Source organism: Ciconia boyciana, chromosome 9 (genome assembly GCF_034638445.1).
Source record: "Ciconia boyciana chromosome 9, ASM3463844v1, whole genome shotgun sequence".
Classification (NCBI taxonomy): Eukaryota; Metazoa; Chordata; class Aves; order Ciconiiformes; family Ciconiidae; genus Ciconia; species Ciconia boyciana.
This window is the reverse complement of record NC_132942.1, coordinates 3,004,686-3,029,967: the sequence shown is the minus strand read 5'-3', so window position 1 is coordinate 3,029,967 and position 25,282 is coordinate 3,004,686. Positions and strand designations below refer to the sequence as shown.

General features: G+C 43.0%; 1 protein-coding gene across 3 annotated transcripts in view; it reads left to right on the top strand.

Moving 5' to 3' along the window:
- Positions 1-25,282, top strand: part of FSTL4 (follistatin like 4) — a 239,052-nt gene that overhangs the window by 69,541 nt on the left and 144,229 nt on the right. For all 3 annotated transcript variants that reach the window (XM_072872822.1, XM_072872825.1, XM_072872823.1), the window contains one exon: positions 4,029-4,277. In XM_072872822.1, coding sequence (XP_072728923.1) covers positions 4,029-4,277 — 249 coding nt within the window. The remainder of the gene's footprint in view (positions 1-4,028; positions 4,278-25,282) is intronic.

The window sequence follows — 25,282 nt, the reverse complement described above, 5'->3', positions numbered from 1 at the left end:
AGTAGCGATATGATGATAGAGCTGTTCGGTTTTTGGTTTTGCTGTGTATGTGATGGGTTTGTCTGGTTGGTCTTAATTGAAGTCAGTGCTTGTCGTGAACCCAACCTTCCCTTGAACTCTTTTTGCTGAAGTAAGGAATAGGGTTGTATTTGTGAGTAAAAAAATTGTCTGGGAGCCTTAGTCTGATCTGTAGCATATTTAGTGGCGTGTAAAAGGTAGGTGAGGTCTCTGTCTTTATGAAATAATGAGCAGCCAGAGGACGCGTATTCTCCGATGTGGCAATAACATCTTCATTTTCTTATTAAAGTCTTGCTTTGAGATGAAGGCAGCCTGCTAAACAGCCTTATGAAATTCCTGAGCTCAGTTATTTTACTGCCTGCACCACGCTTTTGTTGTTTTTTCCACTGGAATTCCAAATTTCTCAGGGGCAACCAGAAACCAATTTGAGAAGTCAAGTGTTTTCATGGGTGTATGCGAATGGGCTTCCTCTCCATCCTGCTGGCTTTAATACAATGTAACAACTCAGACTCTGGCCATGTTGGGTAATCTTAATTAGTGTTGAAAAGTGGCTTGTTTTGCAAGATGATCAATTTTTAACCTAAGTAAATGACTTTCTTTGCATCTAATAAATTAAATAAATTATGCCTTTTCCCGTGCAGTACAGTGGGGCTTGTAAATACTGTGAGCAGCCAGTTGGTAGTTTCACTTGATTACCTTTCCCATTTCTGTTTTTAATAATCCTTGTAAGAGTGGGGAATTCAGTCACTTTTAATAACATGACAAAAAAATAGCGATGGCGGGCACATTTCATGCCGCTGAGCTACATGCCGGTGTCCTTCCTGGCTCGGGTGCTACCCATGGGATCAGCTGGAGCAGGCACCTCGATGCAGTCGAGGGAAGTACCTTTCTGTGGTGCTGCTCTGCATTAATTAATTACCTGGATAAAGATAACAGTACTTTTGCAGTCAAATGCCTTCTTTCCTCTCGATCTTCACTGGCTCTCTTCTGTTTTGCATCCACGTTACTGTCCTTCCCGGGCGGAGGGTCTGTCTCTACTGAGTGTGTTGAGTGGGGAGCTTTAGTTCTTCAAAGGATTATGCAAATAGTAATTGAATTAAAGAGCTGCTATCAACATTATCAGATGGCAAAGATAGCCCATGCTAACACTCTGCTTGCAGGCACACAGATTTCAGAGGACTTGGACTAGTAGAAGCACGTCAGGATTCCCGAATACGCGGATCTTGCCTTTCTGGCTGTTTGCGGGGTATCCTGCCTACCCCCTTACCCAACTTGGGTGTGTTTAAACAGGAATTCTCCATATGGGAACACAGAATAAACCAAACTGTGAACATAACGAATGAGGCATAAAAGTAGACAGGCTTTCTGTGGTTTCTCCATAGTAACTGGGATGGACGTAGAAAAGCCACAGTATTTTGTCTTTTTTTATAAGCTGGTGCTTAACCAAATCTTTGATGTATCATTAAAAAACTTAAAATTTCCATTGCAATAGGAATAACGTTTGTCTTCAGTAATGCTAAGTTTATATTAAAAAATCAAAATGCCAAAAATACTTGAGGCTCCAAGGTGGTTTTTGCTGCTGTGCCAGTGCCTGCAGTAGCTGTCGGGGCAGGGTGCAGCTGTGGCCTGCCCAGATGTGACCTGATGCATTAAATCGGAGCAGCCCACCGTGAATGAAGAGGCAGAAATAACCTTCAGCGAGATGCATGGTGCAGTCCGTGGCTGGTGCCAGCTCTGAGAGATCAATTTTTAGTGATCAGGACAGCACAGGAAGGGCTTTGCTGTAGTTGTATCTGAATTACATTTTATAGACAATAATAGCTTCTGAATCTTGATTTTTTTTGTTTGTTTTAATTTTTTTTTAAAGTATCTTTAGCATCAGCAACAGTCTCCAAATGACATGTCTTTTGAGGCACATTGCGATGGATGAGCCAAGTGCCTGTAGAGGTGCAGGTCCTGCCACGAAGAGGAGGAGGAAGAGGAGGAGAATGCTTGACAAGAGCTTCCTCAAGCCCTGATCCTTTGTCCTGCTCTGATCTACAGCAGGCACCATAAATGCAGATAGCCTTGGCAGTGATGTCTCCTGAGGGTCACAAAATTTGCATTCCTGAGGACGCTTTGCAGAAACTCTGGAACAATTAGTAAACTAAATAAAGAATATTCAGATACTCCTTCCGGGGACTGTACTTTTTGCACTGCTCAGAGATGCTTTGACCTTCTAGTTTATTACAAGTCAGGAAAAGTCAATATTTCTTAGCTTGCCAAGTTGGAGGAATTTTAATGAGTTATTGAGTCAAATAGTTAATCCTCCAATAACAGATTTTTTTTTTTCCCTTTCTGATTTACAGTGATAAAAACAAAGGCTTAACAGGGACCAAGAAAAATGGGGTTTTGTGGAAACTTTTGCTTCTCTTTGTGCACACGCTTTAACCCCTTGATCACTAGTAGATGAAATGTAACTTCAGTACTGGGGCATTTCATATTGGCATAAAATGCTGGGCAGGCAGGGGCTATGTTGATGTTAGCAAGGAATTTAGCGTGATAAAAAGGGATCAATAGATGGAGGTAGCTAGTGCTGATGCTCCTCACATCTCCAGAACGTGTGAGGAGGGAGTCTTTGGATGAGATTCAGTCTGCTCTCCTGGGCTGAACAGTTCTGCTACTTGAAAAATCTCTGAAGGGCAGAGCCTTGGGTGCATTTTGGAGGATGTTGTGGTGCTGTCATCGCTGCAGGATTCATCCTGTTGGATGCTGGAGCACGTCTGGAGCCGTGCTTCCACTCGAGCTTCCTCTGAAAGCTAGCGCATACCGAAACCTTACCGAGAGCCAAACCTACGTGTGGTAAACATAGTCAACAGGGATTTGCTTCAAAACTGCCTTGCTGGTCCAGACTGAGTCGCTGGCGTGGCTGCAGCCGGAGGCTGCTGCTGTTGGAAGGCTGCGCAAGGCTGGCAGCGGGCTGTGCGCTACGAAATGTTTATTCCTGCTTTAATTATGCCTTTTGCAGCATCCCTTTGTAATTCTCGACTTTGTGTACTCCAATTAGCATAGAATAATCTAATTTCCTGAAACTCTCTTCATTGAGTATAATGCTAATTATTGCTCTGAGTAGTGGCTTGTTTGGAAGTACCCTGTCCTGTATGAATTATAATAATGTTCTGTTGTAAGCCTTTAAGCGAGGAAACTTCAGAAGCAGAAAACATTATAGCACAAGGACAACTTCCGTAGCCTTTTAATAGTATCAAACAGCAGATAGTACAGTAATGTTCGGAACATTATATCCAACGCATTCTTAAAAGTAGTAGAAAGTTATTTTTCATTAATACCTGTCATTAATTCAGAGTGTAGGGATAGATACTGATGGTCACTTTCACAGCGCAAAGCATCTTCCCATAATGTTCCCTTGACTTCAGTGGTAAGTCTTTCTTGGGGGTTATTTTTTCAAAAGCTCTCAGCAATTGTCTGTCTGAGCTTTCATTGAAACCCGTGTGAATTTTAGCCTTGGGGATGTTCTACTTCTGGCTCACAGGGTGGAAGTTAGACTCTGAACGCGGACACTGGTACAGAAGCTGAAGTGCTAGCAGTCAGGGTGTTTTGCTGCCCCAAATGAAGCTCCTCGTGGGTTTTGTGGCTGGAGGAGCATAGGTTTTTGGAATTGCTTTCTGAATGTAACTCATGGCCAAACTTTGGGCACTGAAATACTCTCACTGGATTTTATTCTAGGTTCTAGTTTCGCAAAGGGCTAAAAGAACAAATGGCTCCGTGTCCATCGCTTTTCAGTAAAGCCCTTTCGGCACACGGTTAATGTTTTGGTGAGTGAGAGCTGGAGGTCTGGGAGCACAGATGTGAAGGCATTCTCCAAGCTGCAGTTGTGCTGCTGTTCCAAGGGAGATGCTTTTTCCCTCGGAAACCTTGTATCTCCTGCTCCTGTAATTGTTGTGCTGCTACATCAGACGAGTATGGTCCGTTAGGCAAATACCGCTCTCACTGACTGCTTCTGCTTTTCCCAGTGCTTTATGGGCAGGATGGCCTGCACGCATCGTGTGAGAAGAAGTACTGCGGCCGGGGGAGCAAGTGTGTCGTGAACAAGGACACCAATCAGCCCGAGTGCAGATGCGTAGAAGATTGCAAGTCCAGCTACATGCCTGTGTGTGGATCTGATGGCAAATTTTATGAAAATCACTGTCAACTGCATCGAGCCTCCTGTCTGCAGAGGAAGAAAATCTACATTATCCACAGCAAGGACTGTTTCTTCAAAGGTAGGGCATCATTAAAAATAAATACTTCTGTAGAAGTTTCATCACTCATCTTACCGTAATCTTAATAAATGGCCAAATGGTATGTTTTATTTCTAAGAGATAAATTTTTCAAGGATGATTTATTCTAGGACACTGTAGAACATAACACAATGTTTTATGCAGCTATTAAGCCCCTGAGTGTCATCACCACCCAAAATGTAATCAAACTGGGAACTGCTAAATAATTAACATCACTGAATGCATTGTGTGCACTGTTGTTGTGCTGCTTAGTACTTACAACTTCCAGTGTAATAACTCTTTGCAATCTAATTCATTTGGTAAGGCTTTGAGCAAGACAAAGATGTTAAGAAAAAGTATATGGTATTACAAGAAGTTTGTTGCAAAAATGAGAAACAAAAACCTCCTTAAGCAAATGACACGGGCAAAGGAAAGGAGCTGTTGAGATGAAATAAGAGGAGTGGGAAGTGTACTGCCAGAACAGAGATTTAAATAATTTTAAAGACAGTTCTGGTTACCAGTAGGATGCATACATCTTAAGCTGTTTTACTGGTTCAATAGCAGATTTCATTATCATCATTGCACCAAATCACCAAAGGGATGGACTCCTGTGTTTTTTCCATTAATATTTTGTATGCCACGTACCATCCTGTCACAAATCAAGTGAGGCTGCAGTAGCAGGAGCATGCGATAAAATGCCAGGGAGTGGAAGAAGTCATAAATTGTTTTACTTCTAATGAGAGGTCTTATAAAGGCCTCGCTAGAGTATATCTTGAAAACTCATTGTCAGATATGACTCCATATACCTACAGAAAGATTTGTGTGGGTTCTTGCAAATATATCCAGTGACATTTATGTGATCAAATATGAAAATAATTCCTTTATTTTCAGCTCACTGGGCACTTGAGCCCCTGAGGAGCTTGGCTGTATACAGAGCTGTCCATGATAGGTTCTCGTTTACTAACGCATGCGAATGCATGATGCTAGAAAAGCCTATTTAAGAAACAGGAGCCCATTCGAAGAGTCTTATTAGTATATCCTTGTGATACCCTTTGGAGATAGAAGAGCATTACCATTCTTGTGCCTCAGAGGAGGCCTGGAGACGGAGACCAGCCCAAAACTTCCAGAGCTATCTAGGCACTGCTTTGCACAGCATTGCAAATTCTCATTTATTTAGGGGGTCTGGCTGTGGCTGAGACAGAGGAGCCGGTCAGAGGATTGACTTGGTGAGCACCAGCTGAGCTGGGTTAGTTTGTCACAGGCACGCTCTAAATTTACCAAAGCAGGTAATTAGGTCCAGGATCAAGAGACCTTGTATGAAGTTAATCATGGAAAGGGGTCACCTAAAGCCATATTTGGAGGGACAGCACATGAGCAGGTCAAGGTGCAGAGGGATTGTTGCTTGTCACTTTAAAAAGGACCACCTGAAAAGGATGCTTGAACCTTGCTCCTAGTGCTAGTGTTTCTGCCTTGGAGTATTGAGTCAGATCAGGGCATGGATCTGTCTGGAAACTGCCTCCATCCCCGAATAAGATGCAGATGGGACTGCGGCATGAGAAACCTCCCAAAGAAAGGGGAAATACAGATCTTAATTTCAGAGGTGCTCAGCAGCCCCCCAACCCCACTTGATGCAGCGGGTTTTCTTCCCCTAACTCCCCAAAAGGTGTCTTTGGACGCTTTTTTCGTTCTTGTACATAGCCTACCTTTTTACAGCGATGTTTCTGGCCTGGGTTTTTATTCATTCCTTGCCGCATATAGCGTTAAAGAAAATGAGTTCTCATTGCAGTAATCAGTGCCTCTGCAACGGCTGTATTACACCTAATGGTACAATGTCACGCTTGAATACTTTCCTGGACACACCATGAAATGATGTCAGAAAGTAGTAGTTTTGTGTCCCAGTTTAAAGTAACCCTTAAACTCTTGCCACGGAGCACTGCTTAAATCTGCTTTTCAGCAGAATAACAGCTTTGTGGAAGGGAAGAAAGAAACAAACTCACTTCTCTTCCCGCATGAATAAATAAAAAATGTACTTCACGCCACTGTCTGCAGAGATGAAACGTAGAAAAAAAGTTTACCTTAAAGTGGGGGAATAATCCCACAGTGGGACTCCATAGGAATATTTGGTTTCAGCCCCTGTTTCTGCCATGCACTTCCTGAGTAACCTCCTGTGTATCTTTTCATTTCTTTGTACTTTAGTCTCCTATTAGTAAATCAAGAATGATAGTGTTTTCTTTTAAACAGAAATTTGTAGTAAGCAATTAAGCTACAGGTTTATAAGCAAGATTATAAATGTAACATAAAGTGTAAGACTTTATGACTGGAGAAGAATCTTAAAGGTGCAAAATGTGTTCTTTCAGCTGGATGTTAGGTGTACATCTGTCAGTAGGCACATGCTTTCTTTTCTGTTTGTTTTCTATCAAGTAGATAGTTTAATTATTTGAGTACAATTAGGCTGATGAGTGGGCTGCTTCATGGTTTTTTGTCCCAGACTTCAATTAAGACTTAAGTCCCTGCGTAGAGCCGAGGGACACCGCAGATTGCATCTGTGCGCTCTGCCAGTTTACCCAGTTATCGGTGACAAACTGGATGGCCTTAAAGTATGACAGAGATCAAATACTCCGATTCCACTTGGGTGACTGAGCTAGGTCTATCCACAGTAAACTGGTAACAAAGCAAAACAGCAAAGATCTCGTTTTCTTTTGTGTATTTTGGGAAAGGATTTTTTAGGTCTTTCAACATATCACACGTGAAGTGCTTTGTAAATACTGGTGTATAGCAAATACTTGTGTGTGACTAGAAGCATTGCTCTATTTGTGCTACCTCACTAGCATTTAATTCTGTACTGGCATTACTATTAGGAAGAGCAGAAGAGAATTTGGCTCTGGGCAAATGACCGATTTCTCCTTTGCCCGGCCTAGAATGAAATGGCTCCTTGAAACCTTGAGAGTCCAAGAAGTTAAACTTATCCTTAACTTATGTGCCTTCAGATATCCAGATTAAAATTTACATGCCTTCAGATATCCATATTTCCCTGTGGCATTGTTTGAAATTAATACCTGTCTCTGAGAGCAATCTGGAAAATCACACAGACCCGCTGGGTGGAGGTGGGCCACGTGGAGCCATCGGCTCTCTGGTATCAGCAAACGTGGGTAGATTGCATCAACGTTGTGTTTGTGAAAGATTTCGCAGGGAGTGTCAGTCCTTGGTGTGCGGACTTTGGGCTGAGCTGGCCACTATGCCCAGGGCTTGGGCTGGCTGGGCTGGCGAATGGACGCGTCTAAGGTGGGAGCGCATGGAAGTGTGGGTGAAGCAACGAGAGGTCCCAGCAGGAGAGATCTCCCCAGGCTTCATCCTGCACCTTCTGGTGCAGCGCAGTTCCCCGGTGCTGCCATGCACAAACCTACAAATGCCATCCCTTTTTCTCAGCTGAGAAAGCAAATGACAAATAGGTGGAAAACTTCACTTAAGACTTTGGAACCCAAAGGGAAATACCGTAAAGCAGAAGTCCTGCATCCAGAGGTCTCAGGAGAAACATCACTCCTACTCATAACTGTTCACATTCTCCTTGATCCATAAGAATTCTCCTTGAAACATAGTTTGGTTTTCCCATAGGAAAACTTTCTGTTTAAGACTTCTCTACTATGTGGCGGGTTTTTTTGGTTTTATGTATTTTCACTGTTTTGTGAGTTTCCATAGTCATTTTATTTGAGTGTTGGTGATTTTGACTGGGTAACAAAATACATGAGGATAAAATGCTTTTGCTCTTTGCCAAAATGGAGAAGAAAGAAGTTCGTCTTCCCCAAAAGCACTCCCAATACCCATGAAAACCAGAAAGATATCTATGCTCATAATGACAATTGTCCCGCAGATGTCCAAAATGAGCAGTTGGCCTGGAAACGTTCCTGTTTGAATAAATGCCTTGGATAAAGCAGCTATGTCATTTTAGCCCAGTGATTTGGCCTATGCCTTGCTTTCCCATAGCAGTAGTCCCCTTTTTTTCCACTTCTATGAATTTTTCTTTCCTTTTGACTTTTTACACCCACTCGGTCTCTTCACTCATTTTTCTCTCATTATTTTTGGTCAGCAAAAGCTGCACATATACCACTCAATACAGTTTTTCTTCCCTTATCTGCTTCCTTTCTCCAGAAACATCAATGTACTTCTCTAGCAGTGTACATACATTAGAGAAATTCTTTCTGTTTAGAGCTATGCTTTTCCATTTTCAGGTTTTAGGAGTAATTTTTTCCCTTCTTTCTTTCCCTCCCCACTCTTTTCTGTGAGATCAGCAGTCCTAAAGCTCCCCTGCATCAGCCAAGCCCCTGCTAGAGGAGGGCAGCCACATTGCTTGCCCAAGCTCATTCCTTATTTTCTCTAGTTCTGACATCCTCCCTTTATCCAGGTGTATTGGGTTTTTTATAAAAAGCTCAGCTTTTCTTGCTGGGCTGTATAGCGGCTTTGTACTGCAGCTGGTCAGATTTAGTTTGTGCTCTGGCATGAATTCAATCCAACTTAGTTGACCAAATTCTTGAACTTTCCATTATGTAAATGCACTGTACCTGTGCCGATTACTTTATTCATTTTTTTTTGATTCAGTCCAACTTCTACTAAAGCTCTAATTTTATGATCTCTGACAGAATTTTATGTGGAGAGATGGGATGCTATAAAAGCACGTTCTTGTCTGGTATTCCAGTCCTGTTCTCTTTCTTCCTCCAGTCTCTCCTGAAATATCAGTAGTAATTTTTTCAATAATTTAGCCTCATTGCTTAAAATATTTCTTTTTTCTTTTAAGCAAATATATGACAGTAATTTTCCTCCTCACACAAGGTCAATTTTTGCCCCGTAATAAATCCTATTTTTGTACAGATTTTGTACAGAATTTGGAAACAAATCCCTGTGGAAAACCACCTGCCTTTCTCCTCTCCGTTACACACACGATCACACTACTGGGTTTGAGCCTTTCGCTGTTGCTCAGAACAACATTTCATACCACAAAACTGTATATAGTCTTCCAAAATGTACGTGCCTATGTGCTGGGGTGTGCGTGCATGGACGCATACGTGTGCAAGTGTGTATGCACAGAGTGCACGTATTCTAAGTGCATATATATCTCACTGAGTGAGAATAACTTGTTATCTCATGACATTTATGCACGTACGGTATAGAGGACGGAGCCTGGCTCTGCATGGGGGTGCATGGGGGGAGAGCAAGAAACAAGGGGAAAAGCTGAAACGAGAGGTTCAGCCTGGATGTAAGGAGATAGTTTTCCAATGAGGGTGGTTGAGCGGTGGGGCAGGCTGCCCAGGTGCCACCTCCATCTCTGGGGGCTTTCAAGACCTGGCTGGGATCAGCCCTGAACAACCTGCTCTGACCCTGCACTAAATGTCTAAATGCCAAGGCCTCTTCCAAGCCGTATCATCCCCAGATCTTACTCTTTCATGGCCTAAATGGCATCTTTCATTTTCAACTTCTCGTGTGTCTTTCCTCCAGTTCTCAAAAAGTTTCTTTCTAATTATGGAAAATGATAATCTTCTGCATGTTGACAGAAAATTTTCTATGCTTGAATGTAAATAAATTACAAACTTGGAAAAAAAAACCCAAGCAGGCTAATAACTCGTGCAATTTATCGCTGCAGTAATCTCAAGTAGATATGAATTCAGCCTCAGGTGGTGGTGGTTTATTTCCTCTGTATTTTATTTGTTGTCCGTGTGTTAGTTTGGTGCTTTGTTACCTCCAGAAGTAATTTGTTCTAAAGAATAGCGTTTCAAAACATCTCTGAGAAGGTGTTGAATGTTTTGCTCATTTAGTGCTTGCAAAACGGGCAAAACCCTCTCTGTCGGTTGGTTTGCAGACTACAAAGAAATCTGCTCCATTTAACACTCTCTATCTTTCCAGCTGGAAAAAATCGGAGTGTGAACTAATGGCAGATTTCCCAGCTGGCAATTAATATTTGCCGATTTAACTTTGCAGCACTGCTGACAGGCTGCTTCGGTGGCAGCGAGCTGGATTTGGAGCTGTTGGGAGGCACGCAATTAATCCCTCTGGGGAGGAGTCTGGGGTCTTCGACGTGTAGGTCTGGCCTATAATGATCTTTTCAGTGTCCAATGTAAATATATTAGGAGTTTCAAATGTTAGAGAGAGAGATAAGTGCTGTATATAACGGAGGTATATGTTTGCTCTCAGAGCTGGTACAGTTCTTGCTATACTGAGTACTCTAGGATTCTGAATACCAAAGGGATTCCTTACTATTCCCGTGCTGCTTTTTCAGCTCCCTCCACTGAGTCTTTTGGGGAGTGATCAATTTTACCTGGCTTTTCAGGCTGAATCCTCGTAAATGTGATGGACAGCTTAATTCCTTATAAACAGATTGCATCCATCATTGGGGTAAATTGTGGAAGCTCCATTGATTTAAGTGAGGATGTGAACATGAGCCAGATTGCTCCTAGCTTTGGTAATAGGAATTTTGTAGGAGTACGTCTAAGATCTTTAAGAGTATTTTCCATCCGTTTTTGTTTTGGAAGAGATTTGCTCATGCTACTGAAATTCATGGAAGGGAAATCTTGGCCCTCTAAGAGTCAGTTGTGAAACTCTCCCTAATATAGTAGGGCTTTCATTGGAAATTAAATGCTGATAACAAGAGAGTGTGGAAAGTTTGAGCATAAGAAAAAGAATCAAAATTAGCAAGGGTCCCAAAATAAGTCCCACAAAAAGTCCCCAAAGAAGAAATGCATGTAAGAATTTAAAAAAAAAAAAAAAGTCTTTGAGACCTAATACATATTAGAAATAGGAAGCCTTTGCTGAGGACCTCATGGCCATAGTGGTAACCCTACAGGTTCAAAGGAAAGTGGGACTGGAGGACTGCGGCGGACGTTGAATTTGCAGTAGTCAATCAAAAGGTGAATTATGTGCACTGTAACTCCTCACAGCAGTGCCATTACCTGCGTCTGCTTCGCCAAAAACAAATCTCTATTTCCCTGGGACTCCTTATAGGCTGGTGACAGATTTCAGATATAGTAGGTAAAGCTGAAATGAGGGAAAACATACCATGGATGAAGCTAGGGGAAAAAGTGGTGTTATCTAAAGTGATCCCTATCCAGCATCCCCAGTGTTTATATAGCTCCAATTTGAGGCAATGTCCATTTGGGGAGTGCAGGAGTAACCGTAACATGGCCTTTTGTTTTTAATACAAAATTGTGTATTGTTTTTTACAATGGTCATGACTGGGACCCCATGAACAGTTTTATTTGGTGACTGTTATCTGTTTCATCTTTTTTAAAGACCAGTCTATTAATCTTCTCCAGTTGCCAGTCTTGACATGTGTGGCCATAATATCTCCCATAAAACTGAACAGCTTCATATTATGTATCAACTAGTGAGCAAAGGAATTAAAGGATATTTCAGCAGCAGTATTAACATCTTAAAAAAAAAAAGTCAGAAAAGAATTCTAATTTCTTTCCCCCTTATAATTTAGAGTGTACTGGTTGAACTGCAGTTACCGAAACCCACAGCTAATGAAATATGCAGCCTGTCCACCTTGCTGGAGGACCACGCCAGCATCAAGCACTGTTCAGGAATCCCTGCTCTGCCTGAACGTAAAGGAGGGTATGATAGGTGATTAAGAAAGGGGTTTAAGGAACTGTTTACACATTGAAAATAGAAAAGCTCAGCCTAAAACTCCATGGCATGGAGGAAGACAATGGTAGCATGAGATGGTCTCATGTTTAAAGCATCCAGAGTTGCAGCTTGATATTGGTGAGGCAGAGAAACAAGACACGGCTCGTTATTCTTCAGGGTGGCATCTGCTCAGCTGGCTCAAAGCCTGGCACTGGCAAATCTTCACTGCAGTGATTTCAGGAAAGCTGCGAGGTGATAATGAAGCTTCTTTTGATGCTTTAGCCTTAGCAGTCATGATGAGGAATGAAAGCAGAGGAAGAGGACGGAGAATCAAGTAAAGGATGTAGGAAGAGACACAGGGATGCGGCTTGCATTTACTGGTTGGAGTTCCTATGCAAACTTTGGTATGTCAGGGGATGTTTGTCTTTCGTTGTTACCTATTTTTGTGTACTGTTTGCATCCGACACATGCTTGTTGTGATTTGATGGCAGTCTGGACTCACTGTGTCCACCTCACTTTTCTTGGTTGCAAATCAGGTTAATAATAATTATTGTACATTAATTTGGGAGCTGAAACCATACTTAAATATTGAAAAGCTCCATGTAGGAAACATTAATGAAAACTTTTGGGTTTTTATTTTGTTCAATTTAATATTAGCTCTCACTTTTCTATCAGCATTTTTTCCAAACTGCTCGTTTCTGGGTGTGGAATACGCTGGAGAAATGCCAGCAAAGCGGGGCATGATGTTACGGAGTCATGATTAAAAAGTGACACATTTACTGAGCCTCTGCATTGCTGAATCTCCCATAGTCCTGAAAAGAGCTTGGATGAAAATACAATTGTTTCAAGCTGTAAATTTCAGAATGCCATTTCCCAAGGGGTGCTCGTGGAGAGGACTGTCCCTCACCCGGGTGTCACTCGGGGAACACACATGGACAGTGTTTGCATTGCAAAATGCCAAGCTGACCAAGCTGCTGGCAAAGCACTCGCTGCTGCCTGCTGTTTCCTGTTCACTCTGGTAAAATGGTAAAATTGGTGACCTGAGCATACCTGAGTATTGGGAAGGATCGAACCTGATGCTGGATACTCTGTGGCTGCACTCAGCTTGGCGTATGGACTCCTACTCAATCTCCTAATGAAGGGATATTTAGATTAAAGTTCGATTCAGTTGAGTTTCTAGGGCTTATATCAAAAATGAATGGAATGAAACAATCGTATGGTTGGACTCGATCTTAAAGGTCTTTTCCAACCTAAATGATTCTATGAAGTGTCTACACCCATGGTTTTCCCAGTGGAAGGGAAGGATAGCACATGCTATGTGTTACCCAAGTAATTTCAAGGGAAGTAAAACAAATATTGCATAACAATAGAGAATGAATAAGGTTTTTTATACTTTCTTCACTGCCAGAGATCAAGAATTCCTATTGCTGTTTAATTCAAGTGTTTTCTGTGTTGGAAAACCTTCAAATTTCAGTGCTGAACTGCAGTAATTCAGCATTATTGGAACGCTCTTTAAGTGCTTCTGCCTAGAAGAGCATCAGGTGGAAACTCAGGGTGCTGGTTCAAGAGAGGGGGAATTTATATATGTGCAAAGTGTCACCTGTGGACAATATATCTTACAGCTTCACTTCCTTGTGACCACAAAGAGCAAAATATTTCTCCATGCCGGGAGGTTTACGTGAGAGCAGGAGGCAGTGAGGAGGAGGAGGGAGCCTGGAGTTGGCTTGGTTGGGAGCAGGTGCCCGAGCCTGGACCTCAGAGCGTGGAGGTACGCGTGGAAATTGCGCGCAGATCGCTTCGGATGCACAGCATGGTTAACTCAGTTGCACGTGAAGAATATCCTATGCTGTGATTTTTCTCCTAGGTAGGGGTTTGTCCCCAGGGCCAGTTGCCTTTCCTAGCAGCCACTGCAATTCTGCAAGAAACCAAGTCCCGGTTTGGCATGCAATTGCTGCTGCAGAAAAGGCTTGCAATTTGAATGGATTTCCTGTGAGCCATTGTTAGACTAAAAATTAAAACCATGAATGCTTTATTTTTCCCTAGTAAAAAATGCTGGGAATATTCCCTAAAAATTTGGGGTTTTTCAGAATTAGGTATGTTGCCTAATGGGTGACCACAGGAATAAGGAGCTGAGCTCTTCAATGCTTTTGTGACACTTGTGAAGTTGCCTTCATTTCTCTAAAATTACATAAATTGTGTTCAGAGAAAAATTACTGATTTAATTAAGGGCCTCACAAGTCACCTTTTTGAGACATAATGTGCGGTTTGGTGCCAGGCGACTCTCCATGGGACACCTTCAGCTCTGTGCTGAGACAGAGGCCAGGGAAAACCTTAATTAAAAAACAAACAAAAAACCCCAACCAACAAAAAACCCCTAAAAAAAACAAACTTAAAAAAAAAACCCTGAGAGACACCAAGAGATTTCTTTAAAAAGAAAACTGAAAAGGTTAAAAGGTAGAGATGAGCATTAAAGATTAAGATGATTAGATTGTGGAAAAGGACTCTGGAAACTGAATGGAGGAAAACAAATATATAGAATAAATTTTAGGGCTAGGGGAGACTCAGGCAAGGAGATTTAGAAATGCTTTAAAGATTAAAAGGACTGATACTTGAGAATAGTTGATTAAAAGCTATTCAGCACAAATGCTAATTTTTCTGGGTGCTCAGTATAAAAATCCATGGAGCAAATTGAAATTCTGAGTGCTGGGGAATACCAGCAAGCTGGATGCTGCAGGTTCAATTAAGTGGCTGCAAGGAAAAAAGCCTCCACCAGCCTTCGCTCCCTTCCTGCCTCTCCGCTCTAGGATTTAACGGGCACTTTTGCTAATATGCTCGAGAGGGCCGAATCCTACCGGAGGTGTTGTGAAGTCAGAGGAATACTATTTAAAATAAGCACTCTGCCAGAGCTTCGCAGCACGAGGTACTGATAAAGCCCTTTGTAATTCCCCAGTTGCTTTTTTTACATATTGTATTGAAGCCGTATTCTCGTTGGAGGCACACGAAGTGCCGGCGGTGAGGATTTTCTGCCTTCCCTCGCCGATGTGAAATGAAACTGTTCCCACAAACGTTAAAACTTGACATAGTGAGCTAATGAATGATCTGCAGATTTGGTCTATCTGCTAGTGAGTCGAAGGGTCTTTGAGTAGAAACTTTTTTTTTTTTTTTGTAAAAAGCTGAGTCACGGAGAGGAATTTCAGTTGTAAAGTACATAGTTATTTTGAAGTGCAGCCGTTGCAGTGTTTGCGTAGGGATGGGTGTTGCGGTGGCGGAGGGATTCGTGCCTCCGTCCCTTCGCCCGGCGCTGATTTGGGTGGCCACCGGGCAGAACAGGGATGCAGCATCCAACCGTGGCTCGCTGAGTTGCAGGTACCGATCGTCTGGCTACTTCATGTGAATTAGCACTGGTGCTGTCGCTGACACCTTCCTGTGGGGTCTGCTCCGCTGCTGGAGTGTACATGTAAATCCCATTACCTCTAATTGAGTGGGGATCAATTGCAAATTAAGGAGTAAGAGGAAGGTTTCCAGGTGAGATTTAAATGGGAGGCTTTTACTGATAATATTTCGCATTTTCCACCAAAGTGTCCTAGAATGCTTTACGAAGATTAATGAATTAGACCTTGCAACACCCCTACATGCCAGGAAAATAGTAACTCTTCTGTTATAGAGGAGGAATTGCAATCCAGAAGAGAGCCATGACTTTCTCAAGGTCATAGAAATGACTATCAGAGCTCTTGTTAAATCATCCCCCTTCTAGGCTCCCTGTCCCTGTAAAATCCCCTGACGTGCTGTTTTTCCCATAGGTTTTGCAGGGGTGAGGGAGAGGCACGGACTGGCTGGGGCTGCAGAATGCAGAATCCCTGTGCCTGAGCAGGGATGCAGCAAGTCGTGGTCAGTAGAGGTGTGATCGTGGTGCGTAATGCCTCTAAGCGTGGAGTTGCGCTGGCCTTGGCACGTGGGACAGCAGGTTTTGAAACCCATCCGGCTGCTGTACTTGCATAAAGAGCTGCCTCGTGTTCGAGTTTGGGGCTCTGGAAGGGAAAGGAAATAGTGCAGTTTTGCAAATGCAATTGCAGCCTCCTATCTTGTAATGATCTTGCTGAACAAAAAAATCCCCACGGTAATGAAAGCGTGTGATGGAGAAAACCACAGCTCATTCCTCTTCTGCTCTTTCAGTTAAAAATTCAGACGAGGAAAGAACTGCACAATGTGGAGTGAGAAACTTGCTCGCTTACAATTATATTTAAATGTAACCTTTGTAGTAAAAAGCCTATTGGCGTGACAAGTCCAGAGGAAAACATTTGTTTTCCTTTTGTGAGGGTTGTTTTCACTGAAAACAGCCTGATGGGCTAAACAAAGGTTCACCTGTAAGAGGTTTGCCATGTAAAATGCATGGGGTTTGTCTCTTCCCGCAATGACTGCAATCTCCTGTCAGGGTCTGTCAGAGTTTTTCTATTCCCTCCTTGCTTGCTTTTTGTCTGCCATGCTGGCAATTTAGTTGAGAGTTTAGCAAATGCAGCTGTTTGTCAGGAATAATGTGAGGAATTTCATTTTTTACATTATTTCAGAGTAATATCTGAAATTTCAGTGGGGTTTTATTTATTTATCCTGCTCAGAGGGTTGTGATCAAGATGTAAAAAAGCTTAAGGGAAAGAGTTTGAGAGAATCCAAAATATACGCGGGGCTTTTGCTTTGCTGTTAGAGATCAGGCAAGGCTTTGCTGTAGCGGCATCACCGCGCCTCTGCTGTTCTGGCGTAGCAGCTCGCCGGGGAGGTTTTCTGATGGGGTTTGGAGGAGGCGTTGGTGCCCCGGCGCTGCCGTGGTTCCTCCCTGTGGGGTAAGGGCACGTGCAAGGACGCTGCGGGCACAGGTCAGTTCTGGGGGCCCTTCTCCAATGCGGCCCTTCTCCTCACCGGAGGTTTTTCGGTGGAAGCCACGATGCCGAATACCAGGCATTATTATAGGGTTTTTTCTCATTAAATCTGGAGCAAGCCAAATACTGTGAAAACATTTGTGATGAATATTTAGTTGTATTTTCATATGTAAGCACTTCGGCTATATCCATGGCCCTTTAGTTTGCTATTCATGAATATTTTAGCAAATTGGTTTACTAACAGGAATGTTGCCAGGAAGCAAATGTTCCTGAATATTTGTAGAAAACCGGATTTAACTTGGTATTTGCAGTTACTTGCTGTGGAAGCCCCATCTTAGCGCTCCTCTGGGAGGACCAGCATAGCCAATTAAAGCGAATCTTGTTTGGAAAAGTGATTCTCAGAACCTGCCCATGAATAAACTCTATCAAAGACTGATGGACAGCCAGACCAGCTGTGTGTAGCTACCCCTTGGCACAGCACCTGGGTGCCTTGCAGGTAAACTGGTAGCAATAGCAAAATCTCTTGCGGGCTTGCAGGAACTTCTGATATTTGGCCTTTTTTTTTGGATCAGAGCTGTGCTCAGGCTCTTCTGAGAGAAAGATGTAGAAATAAATACTTTTGTTTGGGGAGTCCCATGTAACGTGAAGGTTTTTGAAGGGTAACTGGGCTCTGGGTTCTGCTGCGTTCCTCTGGCTTGAGTTGTAAAACAGTCTAAAAGAGAATTGCCGCGGTGCTATTTTCATATGGCCGGTGTTCGAGTATTTATACTTGAATTCTAGAATAATGGGGAGGGGAGAATCAAATGCCAAGAATACCCACTCAACTCAAGGACTCCAAGTGCTGGGGACTCAGTGTGAGCTGTGCAAATGGCTGCGGCAGCGTGGGACCGCGGGGCAGGCATCGTGCTCTCAGCTCCTTCTGGACGGGGACTTCAGGGGTGCTCCTGCACAGGGCACAGGGATTTCTGTTCACTCAACGTGGAGGATTATCTCCATCCCAAAGGACTCCATGGTTGCAGCAGTACGGAGGCGTCACGGCAGTGTGTGGTGAGGAAGCTCTTTCCCATGGGCTTGATGCCATTGGTGAGTCGGCACTTGGGATGCCTGCATGGGGGAAAGGAGGTTGGAGTATGGAATACTTAGTATTTAGAGCATAAAATCCATGCTCTAAACTCGAGTGAAGTGGTTTTGTTCAGTTCATGCACTCCAACAAATCCAGCCCTTCTTTGAGGGGCAGCTTCGTGCCAGCGCCGCGTGGCCGCTCCTGCTCCGCTGGGCTGGCATCACCCTCCTGCCTCCTCAGTTCGTCCTTTCTGTCCTGAGAACGGAGCAATCTGTGTTAACAAAACGTCAGGCTGCTGAAGGCCTTGATCGTCTGTGGGTTTCTGATGCTGGATGGTTTTCATGCAATTTGCTCAGCTGGCTGGTACCTGGAGCACGCAGGTGTGCAGTGGAGAAGTCACGCTCACAGTGCTGCACCTCTCCATCCATGGCCTCCCATTACTTTCCCATTTGTTGCATACAATGGTTATCAGCAGACTTTATTTTTCACCCTGCTGTAGGCATTTGAGGTATGAGGCCATTTTCTGGAGAAAATTATTCATAAGAATAGTTTCCCAGAAGCAGAAATTCAGGGGTCAACCTATCTAAACACAGCAGGTACAACTCGGATAGCATTTTGGAAGAGCTCCGCATCCCACGTGTACGTGAGATGCTCAGTACCTCTGGAAAACATCTGTCTTGGACTCGTAATTTCGCATTGTCATTCTTGGAGTCACTATAAAATAGGGCCTTGTGGAAAATGTTTAATACTCCTGGACACATTGTGTTTTGTTTTAATGGTAAAATAGCTTGTTAGGTGCAAACAAACTGGCAGAAAATCTTGCTGAAGCTGTACAGTGTCAAGGAAGTAAAAGGCTATTAAGACAAAAACCTCAGCCCCTCTGAACCCATGAGATTTTGGCTGCATTTTTGCTGGAACAGAACTGAAAGATAATTGAAGGCATTTTGTGGCCCCACACTGGCTTTCAGCTGGGTTTTATTTTACATAATGAGTTGGTGAAAATCAGGGTAGAGTTACTTTGGTTCACTTCAAAAATGTGAACAGGTTGCAGCCTGCAGTTTTGGGGCTCATCAGTTATAGCTAATTCCTTTGACTCTTTTAAAACTGAAAAGCTTCATTTTCCTCTGCAAGAGGCGGCGTGGGCATGGGCAGCGCGCGGGGCTGCTCCAGCCGCAGCAAGCTCGGGAGAGCTGTCGGAGCCCTGCTCCTCCCGAGCAGCCGCCTCCCACATGCATCCCCTTTCTGGCCTGATGGGATTTTGGGCAGATTCTTTTTTTTTAAGTCAGATTTTGCTGCTTTCTTAAATTGATGGCAATTTCCTAATGGCTAGAAGTTATTCAACAGGCTTCTGTCATGGTTTAACCCCAGTTGGCAATTAAGCCCCACCAGCCGCTCGCTCACTCCCCCTCGGTGGGATGGGGGAGAGAATCGGAAGGGTAAAAGTGAGAAAACTCGTGGGTTGAGATAAAGACAGTTTAGTAGGTAAGGCAAAAGCCGTGGACACCAGCAAAGCAAAACAAGGAGTTCGTTCACTCCTTCCCATGGGCAGGGAGGGGTTCAGCCATCTCCAGGACAGCAGGGCTCCATCACGTGTAACGGTGACTTGGGAAGACAAACGCCATCGCTCCAAACATCCCCCCCTTCCTTCTTCTTCCCCAGCTTTATAAGCTGAGCATAAGCATTTTTGTTTTTTCGGTAATACTGTTGTCTTTTTTCTTTTTTTCTTTTTTTTTTTTTTTTTTCCTTTTCTGCATTGGGCTAAGGTGTTTTTCATCGTGTGATATGAACAGACATTTGGCTCAGATATTATTATTTTTTTTTTCTTTTCAGTCTGGTTGCAGAGCATGTGCTCTGGAGCAGAGGCGGCCACATTTATCTGCTTAACACTTCCTTGTACTCTACCTTTGTTTTGGAGGCTTCAGAAAAGATCAAGAATTGGAGAAGGGTTTGAGAAACGCATCATTACCTTGTTCGATACTGTTATGGCTGTGAGAGCAGATCTAGTTTGTAATGGCATCTGATCTGTACTGTCTTATCTACACAACTGAAAGTCTTTGGTAACCTAAGCTCTGGGAATGTAGTAATATAACTTATTTTTCCTGACTCTAACGATAGTATTTATATCTATAAAATACTAACAGTTACCCCAAAAGAGCATGTGCCAATGGGAACCTAACTTAAGAAAGGAGCTGCCTTGAATCCCCAAATCTTGTCTCCTTGCTCCTCAGAAAGGCTCCAGAAAAAGCCGTCATCCCCAACGAGGAGCTGGAGAACTCTGACATTTCGAAATAATCGGGTAGAGTTACTGCATCTCTAGGTATCTTTAACCTATTTCCTGACATTTCATTCACATCATCTCATAACATCCGTTGGATCAGAAAACAGCCTAGAGCCACATCTGCAAAATGCTTCATGAAGTGTTTTAATCTGGGAATGCAAAATCTTTGTATAAGTTTCCTATGGAATATCATATATCTGGGGTTTTTTTGTTTTTTATTTATTATTTCTATGGTTTTCCCCCATTTATTTAAACTTCTAATTTTCTTCTCCTTTTGGTCACCCAGCAAACGTTTACATACTCTTGGTGCCAGGCCATAGACTGCCATGCTCTTTGAGAGGATTTTCTTAACCAAGCATAAACTGGAGTCAGCCCATAATAACTGCAGAGATGTTGACTTGGATAGTTCTTTAGCCATATTTCAAACGTGTGGCTGTGTAGAGGGTCCTGTCGGTCAGGGCACAGAGCTCAGGATTGCTGCTGGAGTTGTTGCTGCCAGGCAGGAATGAGAAACCGCAAATGTAAGTTGGGATAAAAAAATTGGTGCAGGGTAGAGGAGAGAGCATTGTCAGCGGCAGCATTGGGACGCTCGGGCTTCTCCGTGGCTGTATCCCACAGTATAAAAAAAACCCCACAGTGGCTTTACCCAAGTTCAGAAGCGTACCTGATGGCAAAATATATCTGCAATCAATAAGTTAAAAGGAAATGTGAATAGGATTGTGAATGTTTGGGGTTTTGGGTGGGGTTGGTTGGTTGGTTTTTTTCAAAAGGAATATCAATATTTAGTTGAAATGCAGGAAGAGCATTTTGTAGGGGCATTGAAAATTATATTCAAACTGTAGATGGCTGTAACTTTTGTCTTTTGGCAGTAGAAGGGATAATCTTTGTAGACTGCTGTGGCTTTTGAATGGTAGAGTTGGAAAACCTTCTAAAAAGTCTTGTTCTAAGGAAGGTAAAAAAAAAAATCTAGCTTAGTGTGTTGAAGAAAATACTTTAAACTGTTACAGAAATAATGTTCAAACTTACAGTCTTGGGGTGAATGAGCTTTGGAGTGAGCAGGTGTTATCTAAAGCCGAGCCAAGTGAGCTTTATCCCTATTGAGACATTTCAAATACTGAATAAGCAGGAGATTTATCTACGAATTAGTTTATATGATAAGTCCTGCCTTTATATGCTGCATGAAGTTATGTGTGTTTCTAAGGTACATGTTAGCACCTGAATTAATTTTTTTTTTAAGGCTTTTTAAAAAAACCTTAGTATTAAAACTTAGTATTGACATATATCTTCTACTCCGAGATCAACAGTAAATAATGTGGAGTGAGGAAACTCTTGAGCACTTTGGAAGATGTTGGTCTTAAATTTTCCTTCATTATTGCATTTGGCTTGCTACTTGTTACAGTAGGAAAAAAAACTCCAACCCCCTGAATGTTTCATAACAAAAAGCACAGAATAAGTAAAATATTAGCTATTGTTTTATTGCCATTATATTTCCACTGGCAGTTTACAGTTATCTTTGAGGAAAGCATAAGCTCAATGATGAAAATCACTTCTTGTTAGTAAAGGCTCTTTGTAGGAATTTAGCACCTGTAACAGGTAGAAACTGGAAGCTCTTTTTTTTTTTTTTCCCTCTGTGTCTTAGTACCATGAATTCTCCCCAAATTTTAATGGCAGTGAGGAGCCATAAGGATGACGGATGACCCGAGCAGGTTTTTGTCAAGCCAGTGACACTTGCGTCGCAGCTCCCTGCTCATACTGACTCTATAAAAAGTCACTTTGCCACAGTCTTCACTTCATGCTGCTGATCGATACAGCAAAAGGTGCAGATAAATGGAAAAATAGATTTTGTTGGCGTAAAACAGGAGGAGAACTGACATGCCCTTTTTTTAGGCTGATTTACGCTTTTCTGTATATTGTTCACACGATACGGGATCTTCTCAGCACTTTCGATCCAAAGGGTCTTAGGTTTTGATCCAAGGGATCACCGATCTGGTGCAGGGCTCCGGCATGGATCTGGCTGTGAGGCAGGCAGGTGGCATCGGGCATGCAATGGAAAATACGAAATAAAAACAAAATAGGCTGTTTATTTTCTGTCTGGGCATTATTGGCCCATTTTTAGCAGACTGTTTTGAAGAAGTTATGATTAATTGGGTATTTTAATTAGCTGCTAAATAGTTCCCTACTTGATTAATCTAATTACTTTTTCTTTATTTCTGCTTTCTTCATCCAAGGGAGAGCCTGTGTCAGGGCAGATTGCTCCTTCCCAAGTCTACCTGTACCACTGGAGAAAATCCATGGGAACGGGCTCTCCCTTCTTCTCCTTTATTTTTATTTTGAACTCTTTGTGTGGGTTTATGCACTATAATTTTTTTCTTTGTAAATCTACTTACGTGCATCAACTTGAAAAAAGAGTTTCCGAGAGCCGAGTGATGCAAGCCTTTTGCACGCTGCCATGTTTAAGTCTACCAGCAAGCTAAAAAAAAACCTCTTCTGTGCAGGTTTTTATCCACTTTGCTCTCTGATGAAAGGGCTGAGGGCACCTAGGGACTTCTGTACCACGACTGGTTTTCTGCGGGTGCTATTCCCAGGTGTGGTGGTCAAATGCTCCAAACAGTCACCAGCACCAGGAGACAGGACCGAGTCCCCTTGCTTCTGCTGACCCAAGGAAATGCTGAGAAGATGCCGTGCCTGGGTGGAAAACCGGTCAGAGGCTGGGGCAGGAGAAGAAGCTTGAGTAGCGTTTGAAGATCTGTACCATGTGCTCTTAGAAAATCACCCTTCAGAGAGAACCCTTCAGCTATTCTTGATTTTAAGAAGGCCTTGAGCCGCCCACAGGAGGAGTTTGAATGGCTGATCCAGGAGAAATCGGCCCGTGTGACATGGGGGTTGGTTTTGGAGACTGGGATGAGGGACGTTGGCAGAGGTGATTTGTGAGTCTAAGGTCTTCCAGCTAACCCATTACTAAACCCTGTGGTCTCGGGAGCACCGTGTCACCCTGCCCTGTCCTGCAGCCTCCTCAAAACAGGCCGTGTCCCGTCCTCCAGTGGATGATGCTGTGATGCTGGGCAGAGACATCCAGCCTGGGCGAGCCTGGAGAGAACATGGCAGAAAGTGGCATCCCCGACCGGCCATGATTTTGGAGCAGTTTTGGTTGCACCTACAGGCACCACAGTGCAAAGCACTTCAGGTCCTCGCCTCTAGTTAATATTACCATGCAGGGGAGGAAAAAAGTCTACCGGGAGGTCTCAAACAGGGAAGGCTGGGATTATAAAGCTTGTCTGGATATCTTCTGAGTATGAAAAATTAATTTAGATACAGTCCTTCAGCTGAACTCTGTTCGATATGTTTTATGGTTTTTTATATTGCAAAGTTCAGCAGGGTGTGATGAAATCTGCAATAATAACAAAAAAGCTTCAGCTTCCCTCTAAAACCCACTTTTCACGTACTGTCCCCTGCCTTGCTGTTGTCCTGCAGGGCACGAGGATGAGCCGGGTGAGTAAGCGTTGGCCGGGTTATTTCCCGGACCATAGGGGTGTCCTATGGCCAATGCTCCTGTTTTATGCAGCAGGTTCATCCTCATCCCTGTTCTGGCAGTGCTTTACCCGGGGGAATCCTGCCCCTTGCTGGAGCCCTCCGCCAGCTCTGCTCATCCTCGTGTTTTGCAGACTGTTGCACAGTCGTGTGACTAAATTCACTCCAAGAAGGTCCTGTTTTCTCCATTAATGTCTCCAAGACCTTAATCTCTCTTATTTCTTCCTATGTCTCTCTGCTGCGCATCCTGGGGCAATCTAGAAGATGCTCCCCATCCCACTTTGCAGGTCCTCAGTCACGTCCGTATGTCTCCTCTGTTTCCATGCACTACTGGCGATTGCATTTCCATTTTTGCTTGGAGCTGTTCAGTCCATCTTTCCAGACGATCTTCCTCAATTTTAATACTTTTTGTAATGAAAATGCCACACTCTTTGAATTCTGTGCATTAGCATAGAAATTATTAAAGTAGCCCAGCACTGATCAATAATAACTGATACGGGGTGGTCATAGGCACGCTGTAGTTAGCTATTACTGTTAGACAAGAGTTTTAATCCTTAACTAAACAGGGAACATTTAGGAGAATTTACTGCTGGGAGACTGTATTCAGGTGAGCTAGTGACGTTTAGAATTTCAATAAAGTATTAAATCCCTTTTAAGCCATAAAAAATGAAAAAGTTTATGAAGGGGAGAGTAACTCATACCTTTTAATTTTAGTTCTGTGAAGTAATTTCCCCTCAAAACACCACTGTAAATGAATACTTCCGTAATGAAGTCTGTCATTTTAAAACAAAATAAAATTAAAATAGTTAAAGAGCGTAAAATAAGATTGAAAATTTGTGGAATAATGCAGTTTATAAAAAAAGTTCTCTGCTCGGAGGATTTGAGTGGATGCAAGAAGGGATTCTCTGCATGAATAAACTGTAATAATTTTTAAATAATCGCTGTTAACACTTTTGGTGACTACCTAAGAACATGATGGCATATGGTATGTCAGCATGAAGCGCTGAGTTAGAGTTTGATATTATATACCAGTTTTCAAGCTGTTGGTTATAAACTAGAAGAAGCTTTATATAAGCAGACAGGTGGCAAGTATTCAGCAGCTTGGCAGGCAGGTGGGATGCTGCGTGTGCTGCTCACGATGGAAAACCCGTGCTTTTCCTGCTGCCTCATCGGCCTCTTTTCCTCATCTCCGCATTTTTCTTTCGTCTCTTTTGCCACTGGTTATTTCCCAGCATCCTGTGCTTTGGTGGAGGAGCTCTGGTGTCCCCAGCCCAGCGGGGACTTCGAGGCACCCTTGGCGTTAGTGCTCTTCTTGGGGCAGCAATTGAAATTTCCTTGGTTTTGGGGCGAGGGAGGGGGAGGAGAAGGAAGCACAGTCTCCTTTTATGCCAATGAAAAAACTTGTAAAAGCTGCAGGTGAGCATTGCAAACCAACCCTGCACATTTTGCTGCTCAAAATGTGTCCTATTTATTGTTGTAAAAAGCAAGCACTTTTTCCTCCCTGAGTTAGAAAGCTTGCACGCTTGAATAACCACCTTTATGTACCTTTTGTGTAATTTCTTTATGTGACAGTTGCAGACGAAGATGCTGATAGCTATCTGCTGAAGCTTTAGTAGCCAGTTTTCGGAAAGAAAATACTGGCAGTTTTCCCAAATTT